The sequence below is a fragment of the Stegostoma tigrinum genome, chromosome 22 (genome assembly GCF_030684315.1).
Source record: "Stegostoma tigrinum isolate sSteTig4 chromosome 22, sSteTig4.hap1, whole genome shotgun sequence".
Lineage (NCBI taxonomy): Eukaryota > Metazoa > Chordata > Chondrichthyes > Orectolobiformes > Stegostomatidae > Stegostoma > Stegostoma tigrinum.
In genome coordinates, this window is record NC_081375.1 from 36,678,367 (window position 1) to 36,702,466 (window position 24,100).

General features: G+C 40.1%; 1 protein-coding gene across 4 annotated transcripts in view; it reads right to left on the minus strand.

The window, feature by feature from the left end:
• LOC125463490 (probable ATP-dependent RNA helicase DDX41) overlaps positions 1 to 24,100 on the minus strand; it is a 62,288-nt gene that overhangs the window by 3,067 nt on the left and 35,121 nt on the right. For all 4 annotated transcript variants that reach the window (XM_059653774.1, XM_059653772.1, XM_048554785.2 and 1 more), the window contains 8 exons: positions 21,940 to 22,012; positions 20,950 to 21,103; positions 19,211 to 19,347; positions 11,323 to 11,485; positions 10,272 to 10,403; positions 7,298 to 7,369; positions 5,115 to 5,211; positions 2,503 to 2,652 (listed from right to left, as the gene is read on the minus strand). In XM_059653774.1, coding sequence (XP_059509757.1) covers positions 2,503 to 2,652; positions 5,115 to 5,211; positions 7,298 to 7,369; positions 10,272 to 10,403; positions 11,323 to 11,485; positions 19,211 to 19,347; positions 20,950 to 21,103; positions 21,940 to 22,012 — 978 coding nt within the window. The remainder of the gene's footprint in view (positions 1 to 2,502; positions 2,653 to 5,114; positions 5,212 to 7,297; positions 7,370 to 10,271; positions 10,404 to 11,322; positions 11,486 to 19,210; positions 19,348 to 20,949; positions 21,104 to 21,939; positions 22,013 to 24,100) is intronic.

Here is a 24,100-nt window from a genome sequence, read left to right on the forward strand (position 1 = left end):
CAATCATACAGACAATGGAAAACATTTGAGGCAAAATTAAACAGTACATGTTTCGTACTGTGCAGTACATGGCAGTAAGCAGCCATAGTCAACAAATGATAAAAAGTATCATCCAGCTAAAAGTTTGACACTAACGGAAGCAACAACTGAAGCCTAGGAGAAGGAGAGAGTTATAAAGTGCAAAACACGGATAAAACATCAAGCAATAAGAGTTATAGAAGGCAAATATCAAAGCTAACATAAAAGTTTTATAAATATTAAAGAAAAAGTGCTAAGTACTAAAGAGAGGTATGGTAGTGGAATGGATAATACAAGGAAATCTAAAATAATTGAAGGAAAAGCACTTGCTACTTTTAATGCAAGGTTAAACTATGGGAATGGGAAAAAAATGAGACTTAACATGGACAAACCCATGGAGAACACAGGAAATGGGAGGTAGCTATACAAGCCTTTTGAGAATTGTCCACCATGCATTGGATCATTCTTGATCTTCAACTTCAACTGCACTTTCCTCCCAATCTCCATATTCTTTCATTTCCTTGTCTAAAAAAAATTCTTAGCCATGAATTTACTCAATGATACTGAATGACTGAAAATCACAGCTTTCTAGGAAACAAAACTCAAAGGAGGCACAATCCTCTGAGTCAAGAAATTTCTCATGCCAGTCTTAAATGGCCAAACTCTTATGGTGAGACTGTGACTCCATGTTTCAGATTCTCAGTCACTGTGTTTATCCTGCAAACCCGAAAAACCTTCCATACAAAATTATTAGCTGTCAATCTTTTAAACCACAAAAATAAATGTCTATTCTACTCAACCTTCCCTCACAGAACAACCCTAGGAAACAACCCAGTGAACCTTTGTTGTAACACTTCTAAGGCAAGTATGCCCGTTCCTCAGGAAATATTTGGAGTGGTGCAAGTGAACAAAGTGGTCCTAATTTCTACTTCATGTACTTCTTGATAGCCCTATTCTAAGTTGATGATGGTTTTGCCTGGAAATATAAAAACTTTAACATTAACTCCAGGCTGACACTAAGTGCAGTACTGAAGGAATGGTGAGATATCGGTGGTGCTATCTTTCAGGTGAAACATTATACCAAGGACTGTCTGCTCTCTCAAGTCGGTGTGAAAGATTCCATGGTGCTACTTCTAAAAACAAGTAATGTATCACCTTGTCCTGGGCAATATCTACCCCTCAGTCAACATGAACAACACAGACAATAATTTCTAATGATATCACATTGATGTTTGCGACAATAAATTCGTTTTTGGTTTTTGAAAACAATGAATACACTTTGAAATATACTTGTGGCTATAGAGTGCTTTGAGTGTCATTAGGCTCCAACATAAATGCAAGTTTTTTGCATCTTCCTCACAGTTTGTTGCCCTGCTTGGTTTTATATTGTCAGCAAACTTGAATATATTACACTTGCTTCCCCATTGATACACATTATATATAATGAGGTCTAAGTACTGATCTTTGCTGTACTCCACTAGTTACAGCCTGCCTTTCAAAACATTAAGAAATGTTTAATCCATGATAAAGTAATACCAATCCAGAGTCTGGCAAATCTACACGCAAAGATTCATTGGTCCCCCTCATCTAACTTGATACATAAAGCCTCAAAACATTCTTACAAGATATTTCAGACTTGATTTCCCTTTTATAAAATCTTGTTGGCTGTTTAATCATATTATAAACTTCCAACTGCCCTCATCCTTGTTAAGATTGTCTCAGTGCAGTTATGCTTGTTACTATTTAACTCATAAGGATTATTCTGGAATGACAGAGTTTGTTCTGGAAAGTTGAAACCAATGCACCTCTGCTGCCACATTTTTAAAACCCTAGGATTTAGTCATCAGGTCTAAGAAATTTGTCAGCTTTTAGTCCTGATAACTTCTCTGGTACAGCTCTTGACTGGAATGAGCTACTTTAATTTCCTTGACCTGAGGTTCTTCCAATATTTCTTTGTGTCTCCTACCATGTGCAGCCAGATGCTAAATACTTGTTTGATGTGTTGCCATTTTCTTAATCTCCTTTACAACTTTTCTCGCCTGTATTCATGATTGCTAATCTCTCCTGTTCTATATCCTTCTTGAAACTCTGGTAATTTGAGTTTAGTCTGAACCCATTTTCTCTCATACATTTTTCCTGGAATGACTGAAATTTACTCACTGAATTGTACAGATTTTTGTACAACAATAGTACAGAAATAGTACCAATAGGCATGGAGCAAAGGCAAGAAAACTGAAATGAGGTGTAATGCCTTCAAGGAAGAGAACAGGGTAGACAAATGAAGAGCACAGAAAGGGAACTCCACAGCTCAGGACCATGGCAACTGAAATGAGATTGAACCCAAAGGCCTCCTCCAGCTCCTAGGTTGTTATTAAACAGCAGACAAAACACAGGCGCAATTGCCTAAACTAATATGAGATTCGAAGGGGCCCAAATAACCTGTGTGTTCGCTAATGCACTGTTAGAATAGGGAACTTTTCTTACCATAATTCTCAATCTCTTCAGGCATATCGTAGTTAATAACATGCTGAATATCTGGGAAGTCCAAGCCTTTAGATGCTACATCAGTTGCCACAAGAACATCCTTCTTTCCCTCTCGGAATGCCTCAATGGCTTTTGTCCGCTCTTCCTGGTCTAGGAACAAATCATATTAGATTGTTCAATCAGTTGCTATAAAGCTGTGGTATTAGGATGAGCTTACGCTCATCAATCTTCCCTGGCACATTTTATCATACACAAGCCAAACATCATTCAATATCTGCTATTTTTTTTAATTCACTCAAGGGATGTGGGCCAAACCAGCATTTATTGCCCATCCTTAAATGTTAACAGTCAAGCACATTACTGTGGGTCTGGAGACACATACAGTGCAGCCCAGGTAACAATGACAGATTTCTTCCCGTAACGGACATTCATGAATCAGATGGGTTTTTTTAAACAATAGTGGTTTCATTGTCATTAGACCCTTAACTCCAGATTCTTTAGTGAATTCAAATTCCACTGTTTGCTATGACAGGATTTGAACATGGGCCCCCAGAACATTAGCTGATTTTCTGGATTAATAATCTCGCAATAATACCACTAGACCACAGTCTCCCTAAAAATAAATCAAACTCTGAGGCCTATTTGATGAAGAATGGAAGACTTTCAAACTCAGCAACAAAATGTGTAGCAATATTGAATTTTCAACATTAAAAAAAATTAGGCAAGGATAATAAATTGTGTCCGACTAGTAACACCTACATTCCAGGAATATTTCTTCGAAAATCCCAAGAAGCCTCAAAGGGGTGTTACCAAACAGTACTGGACACAGAGTCATGCATTAAAGCACATGAGCAAGTTCATGGTCAAAGAGGTAGGGTTTTATGTAATGCCTTAAAGGAAGAGAACAGGGTAGAGAAATGAAGAGCACAGAAAGGGAACTCCACAGCTCAGGACCTTGGCAGTTGAAGACATAGTCAGTAATGGTGGAACAATTACAATCAGTAATGCTAAAGAGGAGAGAATTATATCAGCATAACTGTCTCAACAGGTTGTAGAGCTGGACAAGATTACAAAGTCTGAGGGCAATGTGATAGGAGCGTCTAAAACAGGATAAAAATTTCTCAAAAACCAAAAAAAAACTGTCTAACTATTTTATCTCTTTTTAGCAATATTTAAGGATGAACATATTAAATTTATGCTGGTTAACAGGAAGCCAAGGTAAGGAATTGAACACAGGAATGATGGGAAATAAGAATTAGTGCAAATTATGATATGGATGGGAGGATTTTGTTAACCCAAGTTTCAGAAGGAAAGGGTGGAATTTGAGACAGCAAACAAGGAACCACGAAAATAATCAAATCCAAAGCTAACAGCGGTACGAATAAGGGTTTCAGCGTGCTTGATCTGAGGTCAGGCTGGAGGTAGGCAATGTCAGGAGCAGACACTGACGATGTAAAGGTTGAGTAAATATGGAGCGAAAAGCTCAATTCAGGGTCAATTACCATGCCAAGGTTGCAAACAGTGAGTTTCAGTCTCTGACCATGTCAGGGAGGACAAAACAGTTTTCTGGGGGAGACCAAAAAATAGCTTCAGTCTTCATGCAGTTTCAAATCAACTAACCATTGATAATATACTCACACAATCACTATTTTACATATGATCTGTCATATAATATTTAAAAAATTTCCCTTGCAGGTACATGCACTTCAGAAACCCCAGACAAATGTGGAAATGGAGAAGTGAATTATGGAAAAACACTAGGAAATGCCAAAACAACATCATTAACGTACAGCTGTTCATCATGTAACTGTATAAAATTTAAAATACAGCCTTTCATTACTTGTAATATAACCATTAAATAAAATGAAAAGTCATATATAGCATAACCAGAGATTGCAGAACACAAAATCATCTTAATTTGTTTTTGCAGCAAGGAATCATGTAAACAAAGCACATCATATAATCTGTCGTGAAAATACTTATAAGTTGCATCCATTTTTTCATGTTTGCTGATGACTCAAGACTCTGTGAAGCCCCTCATCCCCCCCGCCACCTGTCCCACCTGCTGAGATTCAGACTTCACTGACCTCTCGTTTGTCCCTTCAGCTTCATGACCTGTTGCCTGACGAATTTCATTCAGGTTCTGCTCCTCGACCACTCCATAGGGTCTGCCAGATCCTGCAGTTCCACCAAGTAGCCACGAGCACAGCAAACCCCTAAGCGGGAAGAGTGATGGCTTTGCAAAGTATGCTCTCACTATTCTCATTGGAAGAAATTTTCCAGACTTTGCAAGACAGTCTCATCCTGGCTTTGGCAACATTGCTGGCAACTACCAAAAAATTAAAATGGCAGAATTCCAAGTTGGAATTCCACAACATCATGGAAATTTGTCAGTCTTGGATAAAATACAGTCGTCATTTTCATTATATATACACTGAAGTGTTTCAGAGTGAAGAAATCTGTCTCGTTTGCACAGAACATTACACTCTCAGTCAGAGTTTCTCTATAAGGAAGTATAAGCTGACCCAATTCATTATTTTCTCCATCTGTTCCGAAGGTAATGCCTAGTGGAGTAGAGTTATGAGGACAAAGAGTCTATTGTTGGAGCTTACCTTTCCCCCCGTGTATAGCAACAGCCTCCACACCCTTCAAGAGCAGATATTCATGAATCGCATCCACATCAGCTTTCTTCTCCGCAAATATCAACACCTAAAATGTATATCAATGCTGGCCATTAGACACCAATCGTCTCAGCCTCCAGAAGTCCCCATTCTCTTCACTTTGGCACAATATCTCAGGAATTCACAGCTTAAACAAAAATACATATTTCCTGGCCAATTTTCTGCAATGGAGAATGGAAGCAAAAACAGAGGCTCCTCATATTCTCACAGAAAGTTCAGACTGCAAGCTTGGGCACGTGAACAGCTTAGTATCCCAAACCATATCATTCTACTATTCACAAACCCACACATGTACACAGAGTCGGAGAGTTATACTGCACAGAAACAGACTCTTCAATCCAACTCATCCACATTGACCAGGCATCCTAAATAAATCTAGTTACATCTGCCAGCATTTGGCCCATATCTCTTTAAATCCTTCCTACTCACGTACCCATCTAGATGCCTTTTACATGTTGCAATTGAATCTGCCTCCACCATTTCCTCTGGCAGCTCATTCCATACACGCATGATCCTCTGAGTGCAAACATATTGCCCCTCAGGCCCCTCTTACCTTAAACCCATGCCCTCCAGTTTTGGACTTTCCCCACCCTCGGAAGAAGACTTGCTATTCTCCCTCTACACGCCCTCATTTTCATAAACCTCAATAAGGTCGCCTCGCAGCCTCCATGGAAAAGAGCCCCAGCCTATTCTGGCTCTCCCTATACCGCAAACCTGCCAATACTGGCTACATCCTTGTAAATCTTATGTGAACCCTTTCAAGTTTAACAACTTTCCTATAGTAGGGAGATCAGAACTCAATGCACTATTGCAAAAGTGGCCTCACTGGTATTCTGGACAACCACACCATGACATCCCAACTCCTACACTCAATGCACAGACCAATGAAGGCAAGCATACCAAATGCTTTCTTCAACACCCCGTCTACCTGCAACACCACTTTTAAAGAATTGTAGACCTGAACTCTTGGTCTCTTGGCTTGGCAACACTCCGCTGCTCTACTTTTTCTTACCAAAATGCAACATCTCACATTTATCTGACTTCAACTCTATCAGTCACTCATCAACCCATCATCGCAAGGTCCCATTGTACTCTGAGGTAACTTCCCTCACTCTCTACTACACCCAATAATTTTGGTGTCATCTGCAAATTTATAAACCATACCTCCTATATTTACACATGCACAGAAGACTTTACAGACAAGTAACACTCACATAAATAAGCAAAAAAAGAGTCATATCAACAAGGTGCATTGCAGCTTACCAACCTTTCAAATCACAATTTCTTACAGCTCAGAAAGACAAGGGCAGATGATTTGTGAGCAATCTACTCAACTGCAAGATCCCATCCCCAAGTCAAACACCAGCACAAGTCTCTGTACAATCAGCTAATGGAAACTGGGTTTGAGTACCTTGCTGCTTTAACCTGGTAATAATCTTCTATGCTTTTATCAGATTTTCCCTCAACTTCTTTTGTTCCAAAGAGAGCAACATTAGCTTCTCCAACCTAAACCTCCTTGCAGCTACAAATTACCAACTGCTTGAACCATTCTAGCATCTGTCCTCTGCACCCTGCAAAATATTTTCACACATAAAGCGTTTGGCCAAAATTGGAAATAATATTGTTGCTGTGGTGCAAGCAGAGATTTATAAATGGATCGTTGTTAATGTCCCTGCTTCTGTGTTAGTAACTCCTTTTTATGAAACCCAGGATTCCATATGCTTCACGCATTAAGTTCTCAATATGTCCTGACATCTTAAAAGATCATACACAATAATCCACATATCCCTCTGTCCCTGTTCCTAACCGTTAGCAAAACTCCTTGGGGAGATACGGCAGTATAACTTATATACAGGCTAGAGTTATCTCTGCACTGTTCCACCAAACACTCACTCCCAGGGCAGGGACAGCAGTTTGAACACTGAACTGAAGACAATCGGTCAGCAACATGTTCTTCCCATGCCTAAGAGTTGACAGATGCATCCTACACTGGTAACAATAGGAGTATTTGTATATTGTGCCACAATGCTCATGAATTACTAAGGGCAATGTTTCATGACACAAAAGGATTTAATTGCTAAACTGGACTAGAGTGAAATGGTGAAGTCAATTACCGGAGGTGGTGTCTTCTGCAGACATTCCAGCAAGTACACCATCTTAGCTTCTTCCTTCACATATTCAACTTCCTAAACATAAGAAGACATTAGCTTGTCATTCATGTTGGCCAACACTCTAAAGATACACACTGAAGGAAGAAATGTCATGTCACAATGGCTTAAAGTTTTCAATATGAACACCCCATTATCCAATTGCCTTGTAATCCTCTAGTCTCACCATCAATTTGAAAAGGAGGAACTGTTTTATTTTATTCATTCACAGGATGAGGGCATCATTGGCAAAGACAGCATTCATTATCCATCCCTAATTGCTAGTGGGCAGTCGAGAGTCAACCACATAACTGTGGGTCTGGAGTCACATGCAGGACAACCCAGTCAAGAATAGCAGTTTCAAGGACAATAGTGAACCAGATGGATTTTTCCCAACAATTGACAATGGGTTCGTGGACATCGTTTGACTCTTAATTCCAGATTTTAAAATTGAATTCAAATTCAACTATCTGCCATGATGAGACTGGAACCCAGGTTCTTAGAACAATGCTTGCGTCTCTGGCTGAACCGTCCACTTGAACTTGGATAGAGCACCTCGGGATTGAGAGGCAGGAAGACAGAATTTGGTACTTGTAAAATGCTAGGGGAGAAGCAGCGTGTGGTCCCTTTAAACGATGATGTGCTTTTTCTATACTTGGGAGATTTAAAAAAGTCTGTGAGCAGCTTGAAAGTCTGCAAGTACAGAGAACACCCAAAGTGAAACATTTGTATCAAAAGGCTGTACAGTTAGCACGCCAAGCAGCAATTCTGTTTTGATTTCAAAACAAGTTTTGAATTTAGCCAATCAATTTGAAGCAGGCACTTAGGTATCAAAGACCAGTTAAATATAAATCTGATGGTTTTGACAACACAGAAACAATCCTATTATAAGAAAATGATATGTCATCAAAGGTATAAAAGAGAGAGTAACTGGGCAAAGACAGGAGAACTAACTGCCAAATGCTAGAGTTAACAGCTCTCGAGAGAATCGCTGGCCCCCACTGGTTTCTCCAAGTCTTAGAGAAAGCACCATCTAAGAAAAACTAAACGTATCAATGGCATTACCGGTTAATATTCTTGATAGAAGAATTGAAGGAGCAGGTGTTCCTGACAGAACATTTGACAGAGAAAGCACAGAGAATTCCAGAAGACATGTAATCCAGCTGGTGTTCAAGGAGCTATCATCTGCTCTCTGGATATTTCCTCAACTGTAATATTTTTCTGACTGCAGTGCTTCTGCTATCTTTCCAGTTGCAAATTCTAGCAACAGATTTTCAAATTGTAAATGAAGCTGTTCACAGTGACACTTGTATTTATTGCAACAGCCTTGTTGGAATTTTATTGGAAGCTTGTTTTATTCAGGAACAGTTAGGAGTTAGAAGGGATTTATTCAGTTTGTTAATATTTTAGTTAATCTGTTCACTGTTACAATGGGATAACTAAATTATTGCTTGTTTCCTATAAAGTGAGTGACAAGGATTTGTTTTAGTTAACCACTAGAAGTTACTGAAAGGCAGGTTATACCACTGTTCACACTCCTCTTACAGATTATGTGACAAGATGCTCCTCAGTTGTAGTTTTCAGAGGGTCAATCTCTGCTTTATAACAGATATGTACAGGTCAAGGACCTTTCATCAAATTTACCTGAACCAGTAATTATCTTTCTTTCTCCACAGATGCTAACAGATATGCTGAACATTTCCAGAATTTTCTTTTTTATTTCAGAGGTTGAGAGGATTGAGAGATTTGAGAGCGTCAAGCTCTAAGGACTGATGATAACTAACAACCGGTCCTGGACTCCCACACAGATGGGACGGTCAAAAAGGCACAACAGCTTTCTGCTTCTTCAGGCGGCTCTGGAAATTCAACATGTCCCGAAGGACCTGAACCACTGTTACAAATGCACCAAAGACAGCATGCTGTCCGGGAGCATAACGGCCTGCTAAGGCAACTCCTCCACCCAGCATCTAAAGAAACTACAGAAGGTTGTGTACAGCTCAGACCATCATGGAAGCCAACCTTCCATCCATGGATTCCATTTACACCGCTCGTTGCCATGGAAAGGCTGCTAACAGCATCAAAGACCCCTCCCACCATGGTAATGCTCTCTTACATCCTATTCTGTCAGGCAGAAGATAGAGAAGCTTGAACACGCACGCCAATAGGTTCAAGAACAGCTTCTCCCTTCCCATTATTATACTGAGGGAAGGACAAGTGAGATCAGTTGAATAGTATAAAAAGACTAAAAGCATTCCTAAGAGGGAAATCAGGAAGACAAGGAGTGGATATGAGATAGCCTTGGCAGATAAAGTTAGTGATAGTCCAAAGAGATTCTACAAGTACATTAGGAACAAAAGAGCTACTAGAGAGCGAGTTGGGGCCCTTAAAGATTAATGAAATCGACACAGTAGCTCAGTCGTTTGCACTGCTGCCTCACAGAGCCAGGATTCAATTCCATCCTCGGGTGATTGTCTGTGTGGAGTTTGTACATTCTTCCCGTGGCTGTGTAGATTTCCTCTGGGTGCTCCGGTTTCCTCCCACAGTCCAAAGATGTGCAGGTTAGGTGGACTGACCTCAAACAATGTTGATCATGCAATGTAACTTGTCTACCTCAGCCTGTCCAAGCACCCTATGATCTGTATGTCCTTGCTTCTAATGACCTGCTTGAATGCTCGCAAACTAAGCTTTTCATTGCACTTAGATACATGTGACAATAAGTCAAATTAAATTAAAACAAATCAAAGCAAAACAGATTTCTAGTATCCATAATGTTCTGGGTTGGAATTTATGAAATCTTGACAATTTGACACGGTACAAGAAGCTGCATGGGGCTATTTCAAATGTCTGTCAAATCTAAACTTTTAAAATGAAGCTTGGAGTAAAACTGTTGTTAGTTCTTTGAAAATGGTTCCCTTCAGCCCTCAGTTTTATACAAACTCACCTGGATCACATCAAGACTGGCAGCTCCTGCTCGACCAACATTGATGGTGATGGGCTTCACAAGGGCACTCTTGGCAAAGTTTTGAATCTTTTTTGGCATGGTAGCACTGAAAAGCAGAGTTTGGCGCTGGCCCTTTGGGAAGGTATAAAGTGAGGTCATTATTAAACAGAAAAAGCTTCAAACCAGACAGAGCACTCAAACAGACAAATTTACAAAATCAAAGCTTTTTTACCTCTGGCCACCTACGCAGTGAAAATCATCATCTCTTTTTAGGGGTTAGCTCTATGTTCCAACAGCATCTGGTGCATATCCATTACTGTTATGGCCACATGACCAGTTTAGAAAAGCTGAAGGGACTTTTTTCCTACTAATTTCCCCTCTTCCGAGGTAGAAGGAAACAATCCCAGATGAGATCACTCAACTCACTCACATAACCACTGCATTCAGGGGAACACAGGGCTCACGATTTGCAACAAAGCCTGACATGCTAGTATGCATGGGGGACACAACTTGCACTGCGACATTATAACCAAGTCAAGGTGATGACCAGCCTCAAAGGCCCAGGGAAATTTCAAAGCTGCCACTTGAAATGATCAGCAACTTACACCAGACAGCATTTTACCTGAGAATAGGGTCAAATTCTGTCATGGTTCCCTTTCCATTGTTGAATATTCTGTCATCATCAACTATCTGACCTCAGGTGCCAGTTGCCCATAAGACTGTAACTGACATCCATCAATACAGAGAGAAAGAGTGGGAAAGCAAGCAGAGGAGGTGATGGACGCAGAAGAGGTACTTCACAAACATCACCAAGTTTCCATGTAGATTTCCAGGGGTGTGCATGTCTGTGGCAGTTGGGTGGTAGTGGTGACGGGAGTGCTGTACAATCCAATGTACCCATTTTTATTTTATTCTAATGTTTGCATGTTTTCCCCTGGTTTACTTCATTAAGCCAGTGCCAGCTTAGCACCGCTGTAATCCTTGCCTAAGTTTATCATATATCCATAACACTCAAAGATAGTTGGGAAAAATGACTGTAGTCAACTGTCACCTTAAAGTAGGAGAAGATGGTGCGAATGTCCTCCTCAAAACCCATGTCAATCATTCTGTCTGCTTCATCCAATGCCAGGTACCGACAGATATCCAAACCTACCATCTTTTTCTGGAGAAGATCCATCAGACGACCAGGAGTGGCAACCATCATGTGCACACCTCTGCAGAATGACAGGTGACAAGCTATAAAACATCATAGCAATTGTTTATTGTACTGAGACATTTACTCCCCAGAACAAAATCCAAGCCAACTTCTTGTAACCCATGGTGCAAGAAGTGTAGCCCACCAGTGGTCATTGGGTCCATCACTCAAAACAGCTAACATTTCTTCACCAAATCCATTTCAACATTGTTCAGCCTTACTGACTGGGGCTGATGCCAGTTCACATTCTCAGCTCAAACAACATCTGGGCAACTGTTTTGATGAAAGAATAGGGATAACTACCTCCTCCAAAAATCTTTCCCCTTTGAGTTAAAAGAGGCAGCCTACTAATTAGAACCATGGCAAGTCATAGCTCAGGAGACCATTGAGCACATTGGATCTGTGCTAGCTCTTTGCGAGAGAAATCTTTGATTGCTTCAAGCATTTGTCAAGCTTTTCCTGATGCAACTGCCCCTAACTCCATACTCCAGGACAGACTGTTCATCCAAAACAATGCCCTACGTAAAGAGATCGCTTCAAAACTCTCTTCTCATTCCAGGCACACATCTTTAAACTGACGATTCAACTACTGCCCAAACAGAGGAAACTCACTATTCACTGTATCAACTCTCTTTATCATTTTAAAAAGCACAACTATTGAAAATGTCTTTGATTCCTTACTTCTCCAATGGAAACAGTCCTAGTATTTTATCGTAACTGCAGGTTCCCAAACTTTATTTTCCAGGTCAACAGTTCCATCCAGATTATATATCATTTTCATAATGAGATACCTAAAACTCTATACAGTATTATCATGGTGACCTCAGCAATTTTTTCTACAAATTCCTGGTTATTTCTGTATCAAGTGATTCTATTAAAAGATCTAAACTTCTATTCCAATTTTTGATGGTTTCATAACCTGTTATCTTCAGAAGTAATTTATACTAAAATGCCTTAAATTCTCCATATCTATCAGTTCCTTTACATTCAAATTCTAAACACATTATTCATTCTTTACTTCCAAAAAGTACTTTGGTGGACAGTCCATTAGAGAGAAGCAATGGTATCGTGGCATTGCCAACTAGTAATAGAGTCCAGGTAACGTTCTGGGGACCTCGATTTGAAGCTGATCACAATAAATGGTGCAATGTAATTTCAATTAAAGTCAAATGATGACCATAAAATCATTACTAAATATTGTAAAAATCCTAATGCCCTTTAAGGATGGAATAGGTCCCTGGCTTACATATGGCTTCAGGTTCACACCAGTGTGATTAATTCCTCAATGTTCTCTGAAATGGCCTAGCAGGCCATTCAGTTGTATCAAAACCCTCAGAAGGGTTCTTCTGGTGAAATCGACCAGGAAGCCTAGGTTCGAGTCCCATCTGTTACAGAAGTGTATAATATCTTCTCTGACAAAGTTATTAGAAAATAAATAAAAAGAGATCAGCTTTTAAGTACCAGTACTGGGGAGAAGAAACAAAATCAAAATGCTAAAAAGCGTCAACAAAGTATAGAACAGAATGGACCACTTTAGAGTCTGAGACATGTACAGCATGGAAACAGACCCTTCAGTCCAGCTTGTCCTGGTCAACCAGAAATACTAAATAAATCTAGCCCCATTTGCTAGCATTTGGCCCATTTCTCTCTCAACCCTTCCTATTCATATACCCATTCAGCTGCCTCTCAAATGTTGTAATCGTACCAGACTCCACCACTTCCTCTAGCAGCTTAATCCATTAGCGCACCACCATCTGCATGAAAAAGTTGCCCCTTAGGTCTCTTTTAAATCCTTCTCCTCTCATCTTAAACCTAAGTCCTCTAGTTTTGGACTCCCCACCTTGGGGAAAAGGCTTTGTCTATGCTCTTCATGATTTTATAAACCTCTACACGGTCACCCTTCAGCTGCCTATGTACCAGGGAAAAATTGTCCCAGTCTATTCAGCCTCTCCCTCTAGCTCAAACCCTTCAACCCAGGCAACATTCTTGTAAGTTGTTTCTGAACCTTTTCAGGTTTCACAACATCCTTCCTATAGCAAGGGGACCAGAATTACAGGAGCAACTTACTGCAGATGCTGGAATCTATACTGAAAACAAGAAATGCTGGAAGCCAGAGTGGGCCAGACAGCATCCATAGATAGACAGCAAGCCAATGCCCCGAGTTTAGATGACTCCCCACCAGAGATGAAACGAAGCGTGGAGGGGATAGCACCCACACCACAGTTTGGGTTTGCAGCAACTTAGCAGCACCTGGGGCAAGTGTCACAGTTGGCAGAGCTTGTGTAGGGTACTTAAGTTCACAACAGTTATCCAGCCTGGTTGAACACTATCTGGACCAGGCACCAAGGAGCCAAGGGTGCAGAATGCAGATTGTCCATCACCAAAAGTAGGACCAATACTCACCAAGTTGGTCAAGTCCTACAGGAGTCTGTGGCAGGTGGTGAGGGAACCAATGTGAGAGAAAACTATCCTTGACCTTTTTCACACCAAATCTCTCTGCCACAGATGCATCAGCCTATGACATTATCAGTAAGTGTGACCACCACACTGTCCTTATGGAGGTGAAGTTTCCCCCCTTCACATTGAGTATATCGTACATGTTATGTGACGCAAACATACAAGAGATACAAGTGAGACTGACTTCAAACAGATCTGACAACTTAAGACTAAGCATCCATGAGGCATTGCAAGTTAGAAATATACTCAAACACAATTTGCAATCTCATAATCTGAACTAAACCCCGCTATCTCATTACCATCAAATCAGGAATCAGCCCAGGTTCACTGAAGACTGCAAGAGGATATACCAGGAGCTGGAATCTGGCATACCCAAAAATGAGGCGTCAACCTGGTGAAGCTACAAAACAGAACAACTTGTGTGCCAAATAGAAAGTGATAGACAGGGCTAAGCAATTCCAGAACCAACTGTTCAGAACTGAGTTCTAAAGTGCAGCCACATCTGGTCGTGGATCCATCTTGGCCTCCTACAGAGACCCCAGCATCACATATATGAGTCTTCACCATATTCGATTGGCACATGGGACAGCATGAAGCAGCTGGAGTCACTGGACACTGCAAAGGCTACTGACCCTGCCAACATTCTGGCAAAACTACAAAAGAAGTGCAATCCAGAAAGTGGTGTACCTATAGCCAAGCTGCTCCAATTCAGCTACAGTACTGGTGTCTACCTGACAATGTGTAACATTTCCTTGGCGTGTTCTGTACACAAAAAAGGACAAATACAACTTGGTCAATTAGTCTCTCTCAATCATCAGTAAAATAGTGGAAGGTGCCATCAAAAGTGCTATCACCTACTGAGTAACAATTGCTTATTAATGTTCAGTTTTGGATCTTCCAGGGCTACTCAGTTTCTGACCTTAATACAACAGGGGCTCAAATATGGACAAAACAGCTGAATTTCAGAAGAGAGGTGAGAATGACCAAAACTGAAGTCAACGAGAATGGGAAAATCTCTCTACTGGCTATAGGCATATTTAGCATAAGGGAAGATTGTAGTCGCTGCGAGAGGTCAGTCTTCTGAGCTCAAAGACCACTTTGCAGGAGCTCCTCAAAGTAGTGACCCAGGTCTAAGCTTGTTCAGCTGCTTCACCAATGAGGTCCCTCTAACACAAAATCAGTAGTAGGGACGTTTGCTGATGATGGCACAATAATCAGCATCATTTATGGCTCATCAGATACATGTCCACATACATCAAGACCATGCAAACCATCAGAGCCAGCCAAATTTTACGAACAAATCATGTGTGACTAATTTGCTAGAGTTCTTCAAAGAAGTAACAAGCAAGGTAGATATTGGGATCCTTCCAGAAGGTATTTGATAAGGTGCTGCACAAAACATTAATACACAAGATAAGATCACATGGAGTTAGGGATAGCTCATTAGCTTGGATTGAGAGTTGACTAATCGACAGGAGGCAGAGTAAGAATAAACAGGCCTTTTGCTGGTTGGTAGGATGTAACTAGCAGAGTGTCACAGAATTCAGTCCTGAGGCCTCAACTATTTTGATCCATTTTAATGACTTGAATGTGGGGATACAAAGCATTAAAGCCAAATTTGTAGATTACACTAAAATTGGCAGGAAACTATGTTGCAATGAAAAAACTGCTCCGTCTCAAATTGAGGACAATGAAAAGAAATCAAATTGAGTTACATAAAATGCTAAAGGGGATTTGCAAAGTATATGTAGAGAGGATGTTTCCTCATATGGGGAAATCAAGAACAAGAGGGCACAGTTTTAGGATGAGGGGTAGCTGATTTAAAACAGAGATGAACAGAAATTACTTCTCTCAATGGTTCATAAATCTGTAGAGTTCACTACCCCAGGCTGTGGTGGATTCCAAGACACGGTAAATTCAAGGAAGAAGCAGAGATTTTTAATTAGTAATGGGTCAAAGAGTTATGGAAAGCAGGAAGGAAAGTGAACTTGAAACTGATAATGAATATTCCATGAACTTATTGCAGAGCAGGTCAAAGGACTGAATTGCCTACGCCTGTACCTAGTTCTTTTGTTGAGACCCAGCAATATCCAAGTTTGAGCTGACAAACAAAATCTGACCATCCTCTCTTCACATTTACTGGCATCACCATTGTTAAATACTCCCAACACCCTGGGAGTTACCAGTGACCAGAAACTGAACTGGACTAGCCATATAAATACTGTGGCCAGAACAGCAAGTCAAAGGGTACAGGGCTTACAGCGAGGAACTCATCTCCTGATTGCCCAAAGTCTATTCAGCATCTACAAACACATTAGGAACATAATGGAATAGTCCCCACTTGCCTGAATGGCTGCAAGTCCAATACCACTGAAGAAGCATGACACTATCCCAGACAAAGTAGCCCACTTGATTGGCCCTATAACCATAAATGCTCATTCCCTCCACCAACGCTCAGTTGCATTAGTATTTACCACAAAATATAAATCTCTACAAGATGAACTGCAAAAATGCACTGAGGCTCCTTAGAGCTATCATCCAAATACACATCTACAACTATCTGCAAGGACAACAAAAGCAGTTATGTCATCACCTGCAAGTTCACTTCCAAGCCACTCAGCATGGTGACATGGAAATATATCACCATTTCTTCAGTGTTGCTGGGTCAAGATTCTAGAACTCCCTCTTTAAGTTACTGTGGGTCTACCTAGACCAAACTGACTACAGAGGTTCAAGAACGCACTTCACCACCATCTTCTCAAAGGGCAACCAGAGATGGTCAATAAACACCACCAAACCAGCAATGGCCATATCCTGTGGAAAACACTTTTTTTTTTAAATACTGAATGTCTGCAACATGTTTATACTTGCATCAAAAACTTGAGGCTTAATAAAATTTCTTAACAGTGAATGAATATGTCTAAATAAAAGAAGGGAAGATCTCAGTTTTCCTGCCAATATTCAGGTCACAACAAAAGTCACTTAAAAAACATACACAACATAAAACAAAGTTGCTGGAAAAGCTCAGCAAGTCTGGCAGCAGCAGTGAAGGCAAAAACAGAGTTCTGAGGAACTGAGGAAGGGTCAGTGGACCCGAAATATTAACTTCGTTTTTTTCCTCACTGCTGCTGCCAGACCTGCTGAGTTTTTCCAATAATTTTGTATTTGTTGCAGATTTACAGCATCCACAGCTCTTTTGGCTTTTACTGAAAATGCATTATCTGGCTTTTATCCCACTGTGGCTTCAGGGATCCTTTGTGTGCAAACCAGCTGTCAGTTTCCCTGGAAGCTGATCAGAAAACACACAGCTGTTAGATCCATATGACAGTGATTGTAACTTTCCTACTTATTCATAGAGGTTAATAACTATGGTCACAATGATGTTCACTTTCTTCCTTTCGATAGAGCAGTAACAGGAAGGATTGGCATCAGACACGTGAAGCATTGCACTGCTGCAATCCCAACTGACTTTATTACCAGACAAGAAATAGTCCAGACAAAAATCTGCCTCTATAGATTTTTTCTAGGTTTTAACAAGCTGGTCTTGCACCCAAACACAAATATGTAATACTGCAGCTTCAGATTTAACAACGAAACAGAAATTTACTATGCAAAGGAAATGAAAGTGGAATAAACCAAATTATTTACAAAGAACAAATTTAAGGTTATCAGAATATGGAAAAACACAATCCCATTAATCCCATACAATAATCCTTTATGGTTATCATACCAGACAGAATTTCCTTCTCTTTCGCATTTCATGGGCTTAATTTAGCTGTAACTTCAATTTCCTGTCTCAAGAATCTGACAGCATTTTCTTGGAGTCTTCATACAACTGAGCTTCAAATAACCCCTTCAAGATTTTAAACAATACCTCACGTCTGGAACTTGCCTTGTACTGAGGTAACCTCTTTCCTACCCTCATTAGGTAATTTCTAAATTACCTCCCGTTCTCAGGAGCAACGGTTCTACACAGTCAGGTTCAGCCAGGTTTTCTGCAAACAGCACAAACTGAAACTTGAAAGATATGTTTCTCCAAGCTTTGGATGTTTAGACGGTGATATATACAAAGCGGGGATATACAAAAGAATCTAGATGTCCGACTTCAAAGAAAGTAGACAGGTGCAGCAAGTAATCAAGAAGACAAATGGCGTACGTGTTCACAAGTCGTGATGTCTTGCTGCCGTTATGCAGGGCCTTGGTGAGATCATATCTGGAGTACTGCTTGCAATTCTGGTCTCCCTACCCAAGAAAAGGATATACTTGCCCTAGAGAGAGTGCAGCAGAGACTCACTAGGCTGATACCTAGAGGGAATGGGGATGGCAGGACTGCCCTTTGAAGATAGATTAGTTTGGCTAGGCCTGAATTCACTAGAATTTGGAAAGATGAGAGGGGATCTGATTGAAACATATACAATTCTAATAGGGCTGCAAACTAGTGCAGGCAGGATATTTTCTCTGGGAGGGAGTCTAGAACCAGGGATCACAGCTTCAGAATAAAAGAGTGACTATTTAGGACTGCAATAAGGAAAAAGTGCTTCACTTAAAAGGGTAGTGAACCAATTCTCTACCAAAGAAAACTGTGGAGGCCAAGTCATTGAATGTATTCAAGGAGACATAAAAATTGTTAGATTTTTAATGACATCGAGAGATATGAGAAAAAAGTGGAGATATGTCATTGAGATAGATCAGCCACAAATTGAAGGGCCAAATGGCCCATTCTTGCTCTGGTTTTCTATGTTTCCATGAGTACTGCTCCCTTAAGGACAAAAAAATTCAGAATCTTCTTTCTGAAAGTCATTGGTAAACGCTCTCAATGTAAATAAATCCCATTAGTAACTTGGAAGACTTTCTGTAATGTTGTGCTTTAAAAGAATTTATACAGTTACATAAATATTTTAAAGTTCATCGTTAAATTCCTTCAGAGGCCAAGAAAACATATGTAGCACAAAAACAGAGGTTGCCGGACAAGCTCAGCAGTTCTGGCAGCATCTGTGAAGAAAAATATCAGATTTAATGTTTTGGGTCTGGTGACACTTCCTCAGAACTGGGTCTTGAGTTCTGAGGAAGGGTCACCAGATCCGAAACATTAACTCTGTTTTTCCCTTCACAGATGCTGTCAGACCTGCCGAGCTGTTCCAGCAACTTCTGTTTTTGTTCCTGATTTACAGCATCTGCAGTTCTTTTGGTTTTTAAAACATATGTGTCACTAGTTCAAAACTCACAAATCCAAAATAAAGTGTATTAAATTACATATAAATCACACACCGCACATCACAATACATACCGCTTGACAACCTCCATCTGCTCCTTGATGGACATACCACCGATACAAAGTGCACAGCGAAGCTGGGGAAAACCATCCTCTTCCAGTAAGCGGCAATAATAGTCGATAATCCCATGGGTCTGTCTCGCTAACTCTCTCTGCATGAGAACAAAAGCAACATGTGCTTCAGAACATCTAATGTTTAATGTCAACATTTTTCTATTCACAAAATATTGAGCAATTTCACATCAGTAATTTCAGCATAAAAGACTGCAAAACAACATTAGCCAAAATGAACAATATTGATTTTCACAAATCAAGTTATTGAGGATAGGAAGTTGTAGTCACTCGTAACCTTAGGTTGGGCTTTGGGTGATTTGATAGGTTTCGACTCGGGTTTGATTTTAAGCCACACCCAATGGTCTGACCAAAGTCTCTTCTTTCAGTTTGTTGTAAAAAATGAACTATTGGTTAACTATTCTTAACTTTCCGATTTCATTTACTATGGCTGATAAAGAAAAGAAATGCCACACCAACAATAGAAAATACTCACGAAGATTTAGGCACATATCAAGGTCTGAAGTCAATCATACAACCTTCATAATTCTTGGTGGTATAGAGGGAGCTTGATTGGATATATAATCCTATACTGTACGTGTTGTCAAAGTATTTGATGGGACAACGCAGAGAGAGCATTACCACATCTCTCACATCTTCAAGTAACTAGTTCTGCCAACATTTACTCATTTCCAATGGAATTGCGACAACAAAGTGACAAAAAAGCAAAAAGAAGAAATGTGCGTTATAAGGTAGTCATTCAGAAGATAGGGAGGTAGAAAACTCTTTCAGGGTCTTCAGGATCTTCACCAAGAGTAGTACTTTTTCATAATTGTGATTTTGATTCACTAAATAACATACATTATCGGAATTTATAGATAATGCCCAACACGAGTTACAGATAACATGAGAAAAATGCAACGTTACACAAGGCAGCAATAGAATTCTTGCAGACTGGACAATTAAGTGGTCAAGAAATTTTGACAGAGAGAAAAGTAAAGGCGTGCACTTTAGTAGGAGAAATTAGCTACAGCTTGGAAAATAAAATACTGAGTTCGATAAAAGGGCAAATCAAGATCAAAGCATGCAGGTGAACAAATCAATAAAATCAGCTTCGTAAGTCAGCAATTAAAAATGCAAAAATATAAAGAACTGGAATTTAATTCTGGGTATATGATTCTAAAATCAGTGTAGCACTGCTCAAATTGCACAGGACATGAGTACGGTTGCCAGAATACTGTGCATCGTTAATCCAGGAGGGAATTAAACAATAATTTCTTTCATGTGGATTGTGGTTGGAATACGGAACTTCCTCTAATACGGAGAGGTTCATTGGTACCTTTCAAACCAAAACTAGCAGAGTGTATAAAAGAAAAAACATTAGAAAATATGCTCAACATTTGAGATGAGTTCTATTGAGAACAGGAGACCCATATGCAGTATAAATACTAATGCAGACTAATCGGGATGAATAGTCCGTTTCTGTGTTGTGTATTCTGTAATGCTGTGCAGTCAGCTCTCCTGCTTCCATTTATCATAATTCTCAGAGAACAGTTAATTCTAAAATCATTCAACATGTTTATATGTTCCCAGTGATCACATTAAATATAACCCAGTGTGAACTTCATTTCACTTGATGATCCTGTAAAAAAATGAGTAGACAAATTAAGGAACTATCTGGAGGAGCATATAGTGGCACTTACAGATGGGCAGATGATCAGTCCATATGGACCCTCTCTCTTGGAGAATGGTAGCCTTTTCTCCTGCTCCTGGCAGAACATGATCATTGGTAGGGTGAATACCAGTGTTTTGCCAGAGCCAGTGAATGCAATTCCAATCATATCCCTGCCAGCCAAACTGAAACAGACAGGTAGATGAGATAACATCCAACGGTGCAGAGTCAGGACAATTCCAGCACTCATTATACAAGCCAAGATCGCAGAAATAGTCCTGCAATTTGTCCTTCACTAATCACAGGCATCACCCTCATGGTAGTATTGATTATCAAATAGCAAACATAGATGATTACCCAAAACTAGTGAAATGGTGCTTCAGAGAGCTGGTTTCCACATCACAGAATTAAGCTGAAATGCCAAAACATGTACAAAGAGCATGATAAGGCTTTTTTAGATGTCTTCCCTGTATTCTCCAAGAAGTAGAGAGCTGGGTTCATGTGATGTGCAGTGAACATGAATAAGATCATACATTTTTAGAACCATATAATACTTATGTATAAAATATATAAAATGTGCAGAATTATTATTTTCAAATAACATTTCTTAACTTTCAATTTCCATGTGTTATAAGACAATGAGACAGGCCCAGTGCCCTCTACATCTTGATTCACATATGCTTCCTAACTAGAACTCCTGGAACATGCTTAGGATCTGCCTCATTTTCCAGTACGCACCTCAACAGCTTAGGAACATTAACTGTTTAAAAAAAAATTAACAAGAAAGCTCACTTCATCACTGAACAGGTTCCCAGAATAAGGCTTCCTGTTGAAATTTACAGATTTGGAAACAAGCCGACAGCACAAATGCAAATTTCCAACATGGTTTCTCAACTCAGCAAACAGTGTTTGTACTCGTAAGTTGGCCAGCAACAACATCTAACAGCGAGGAGCACAATTATGTCTTTGCTGGAAATCCTGGTGTTTGGATTGGTGTTTCATGTATATTTCCAGTACTCACACAGTTGGAATTCCCTGGATCTGAATGGGTGTTGGATGTAAAATCCCCTTCTTCTTCAGGCCTTTCAAAATGGCTGGAAAGAAAGTACAGAGAATTTTTACCAAGAGTGCACAGTTGGCACACAGGATTACATGCAGCATAGACCTCATACTTCGTGATTTTTCGTAGCTAAGCGACAGGAACATCACTAAATCATTGTATATCGAATTTCACAATATACTTAATCATTTGATATCTCACAATTATACAATAGAATTCTTCATTGGGATAGAAAATGAAGTGGTCCAATCCAAAAATGGGATCCCAAAATCTAAACAAGGAAAACCACAAAGGTATGAAAAACAAGTTGGCTGCAATAAATTGTCATGACAGTGTATAGGCAATGGCTAATATTTAAGCATCTTTAATTTAAGGTTCTTGAGGTTATCTCAAGAGTATAATTGGGTCTTGATCAGATGGGCCACTGAGCGGCAGATGGAGATAAAGGTGAGGTGCTGCATTTTGGAAAGGCAAGTCAGGGCAGGCCTTATACACTTAATATAAGGTCTTGGGGAGTGTTGCTGAACAAAGAGATCTTGGAATGCAGTTTCACTGTTCCTTGAAAGTGGAATCACAGATAGATAAAATAGTGAGGGAAGTGTTATGCTTGCCTTTATTGGTCAATGCACTGAGTATAGGAGTTGGCTGTACAGGACTTTGATTAGGCCACTTTTGAAATATTGTGTGCAATGCTGGGTTCCCTCCCAAAGGAAGGATGTTGTGACACTTGAAAGGGTTCAGAAAAGATTTACAAGGATGTTGAAAAGGTTGGAAGGTTTGAGTTATAGGGAGAGGCTGAATAGACTGCAGCTATTTTCTCTGGATCGTTGATAGACAAAGACTTTTCCCCAGGGTGGGGGAGTCCAAAACTACAAGGCATAGATTGAAGGTGAGAGGGGGAAGATTTAAAACGGACCTAAAGGGCAACTTTTTCACATGGAGGGTGATGCATGTATGGAATGAGCTGCCAGAGGAAGTGGTGGAGGCTGGTATAATTACAACATTTAAAGGCTTCTGGGCCGGTACATGAATAGGAAAGGTTTAGAGGGACATGGGCCAAATGCTGGGAAATGGGACTAGATGAATTTAGGGTATCTGGTAAACATGGATGATTTGGACCAAAGAGTCTGTTTCCGTGCTGTATATCTCTATGACTCTATCTACGACTCCAGGAACAACTGCACGCAAGGATGTCTTACTGCAGCTGTACAGGGCCATGATGACGACACGCCTGGAAATATTTGAAATTGCAGTTTTGATCTTCTACCTAAACAAAGATATACTTGCTGTGGAAGAAGTGCAATGAAGTCTCACCAAACTGGGATGATAGGTTTGCCATATGAGGGGAGATGGTGTTAACTCGGCCTGTATTCACTGACTTCTATAAGAATGAGAGGGTATCTTATTTTAACATATAAAGGTTTGACGGGGCTTTAGAGAACGGTATTAGGGAAGATGTTTCTCCTGGTTTTGGGACCATAACAGGGGATCTCAATCTCAGAATATGAGGTAGGCCATTTTGGACTGAGATGAGGAGAAATTTCTTGCCTCAGAGTTTAGTGAACCTATGGAGTTTCAGAGAAGGCTGTGGAAACCAAGTCAATGAATGTGGTTAAGAAAAAAATTTAGATTTCTACAGACTACAGGTGTCAAGGCATATGGGCAGAGAGCAGAAGTATGGCGTTGAAACAGAGGACTAGCCATGATCACAGTGAATTGTGGAGCAGGCTCAATGGGCTCAAAGGCCTATTCCTGCTCCTATTTTCTATCTGTAAACTGCATGGAATGGTCTATTTTGGTTGGAAGAACAGTGAGAGGCAATACAAACAAAGGGATAAAATTCTCAAGGGAATCTTGGAGCAAAGAAAGCTGAGGGTACATATGTACAAATCACTGAAGGTGATGGGCACATTCAGGTTAAAAGGGCAAACAGCATTCTATGCCTTATAAAGAAAAGACAGTGAGTACAAACGCAAGCAAGTTTTGTTGAATTTTCTAAAATATTAGTGTGGTACTGCGACCAATTCTGAGTGTTGTACTTTAGGAAGGATGAAAGGGCTTTAGGGAGTTGCAGAAAAGATCTAACAAAATTGTCTCCAGGCATGAGAAACTTTTGTTACAT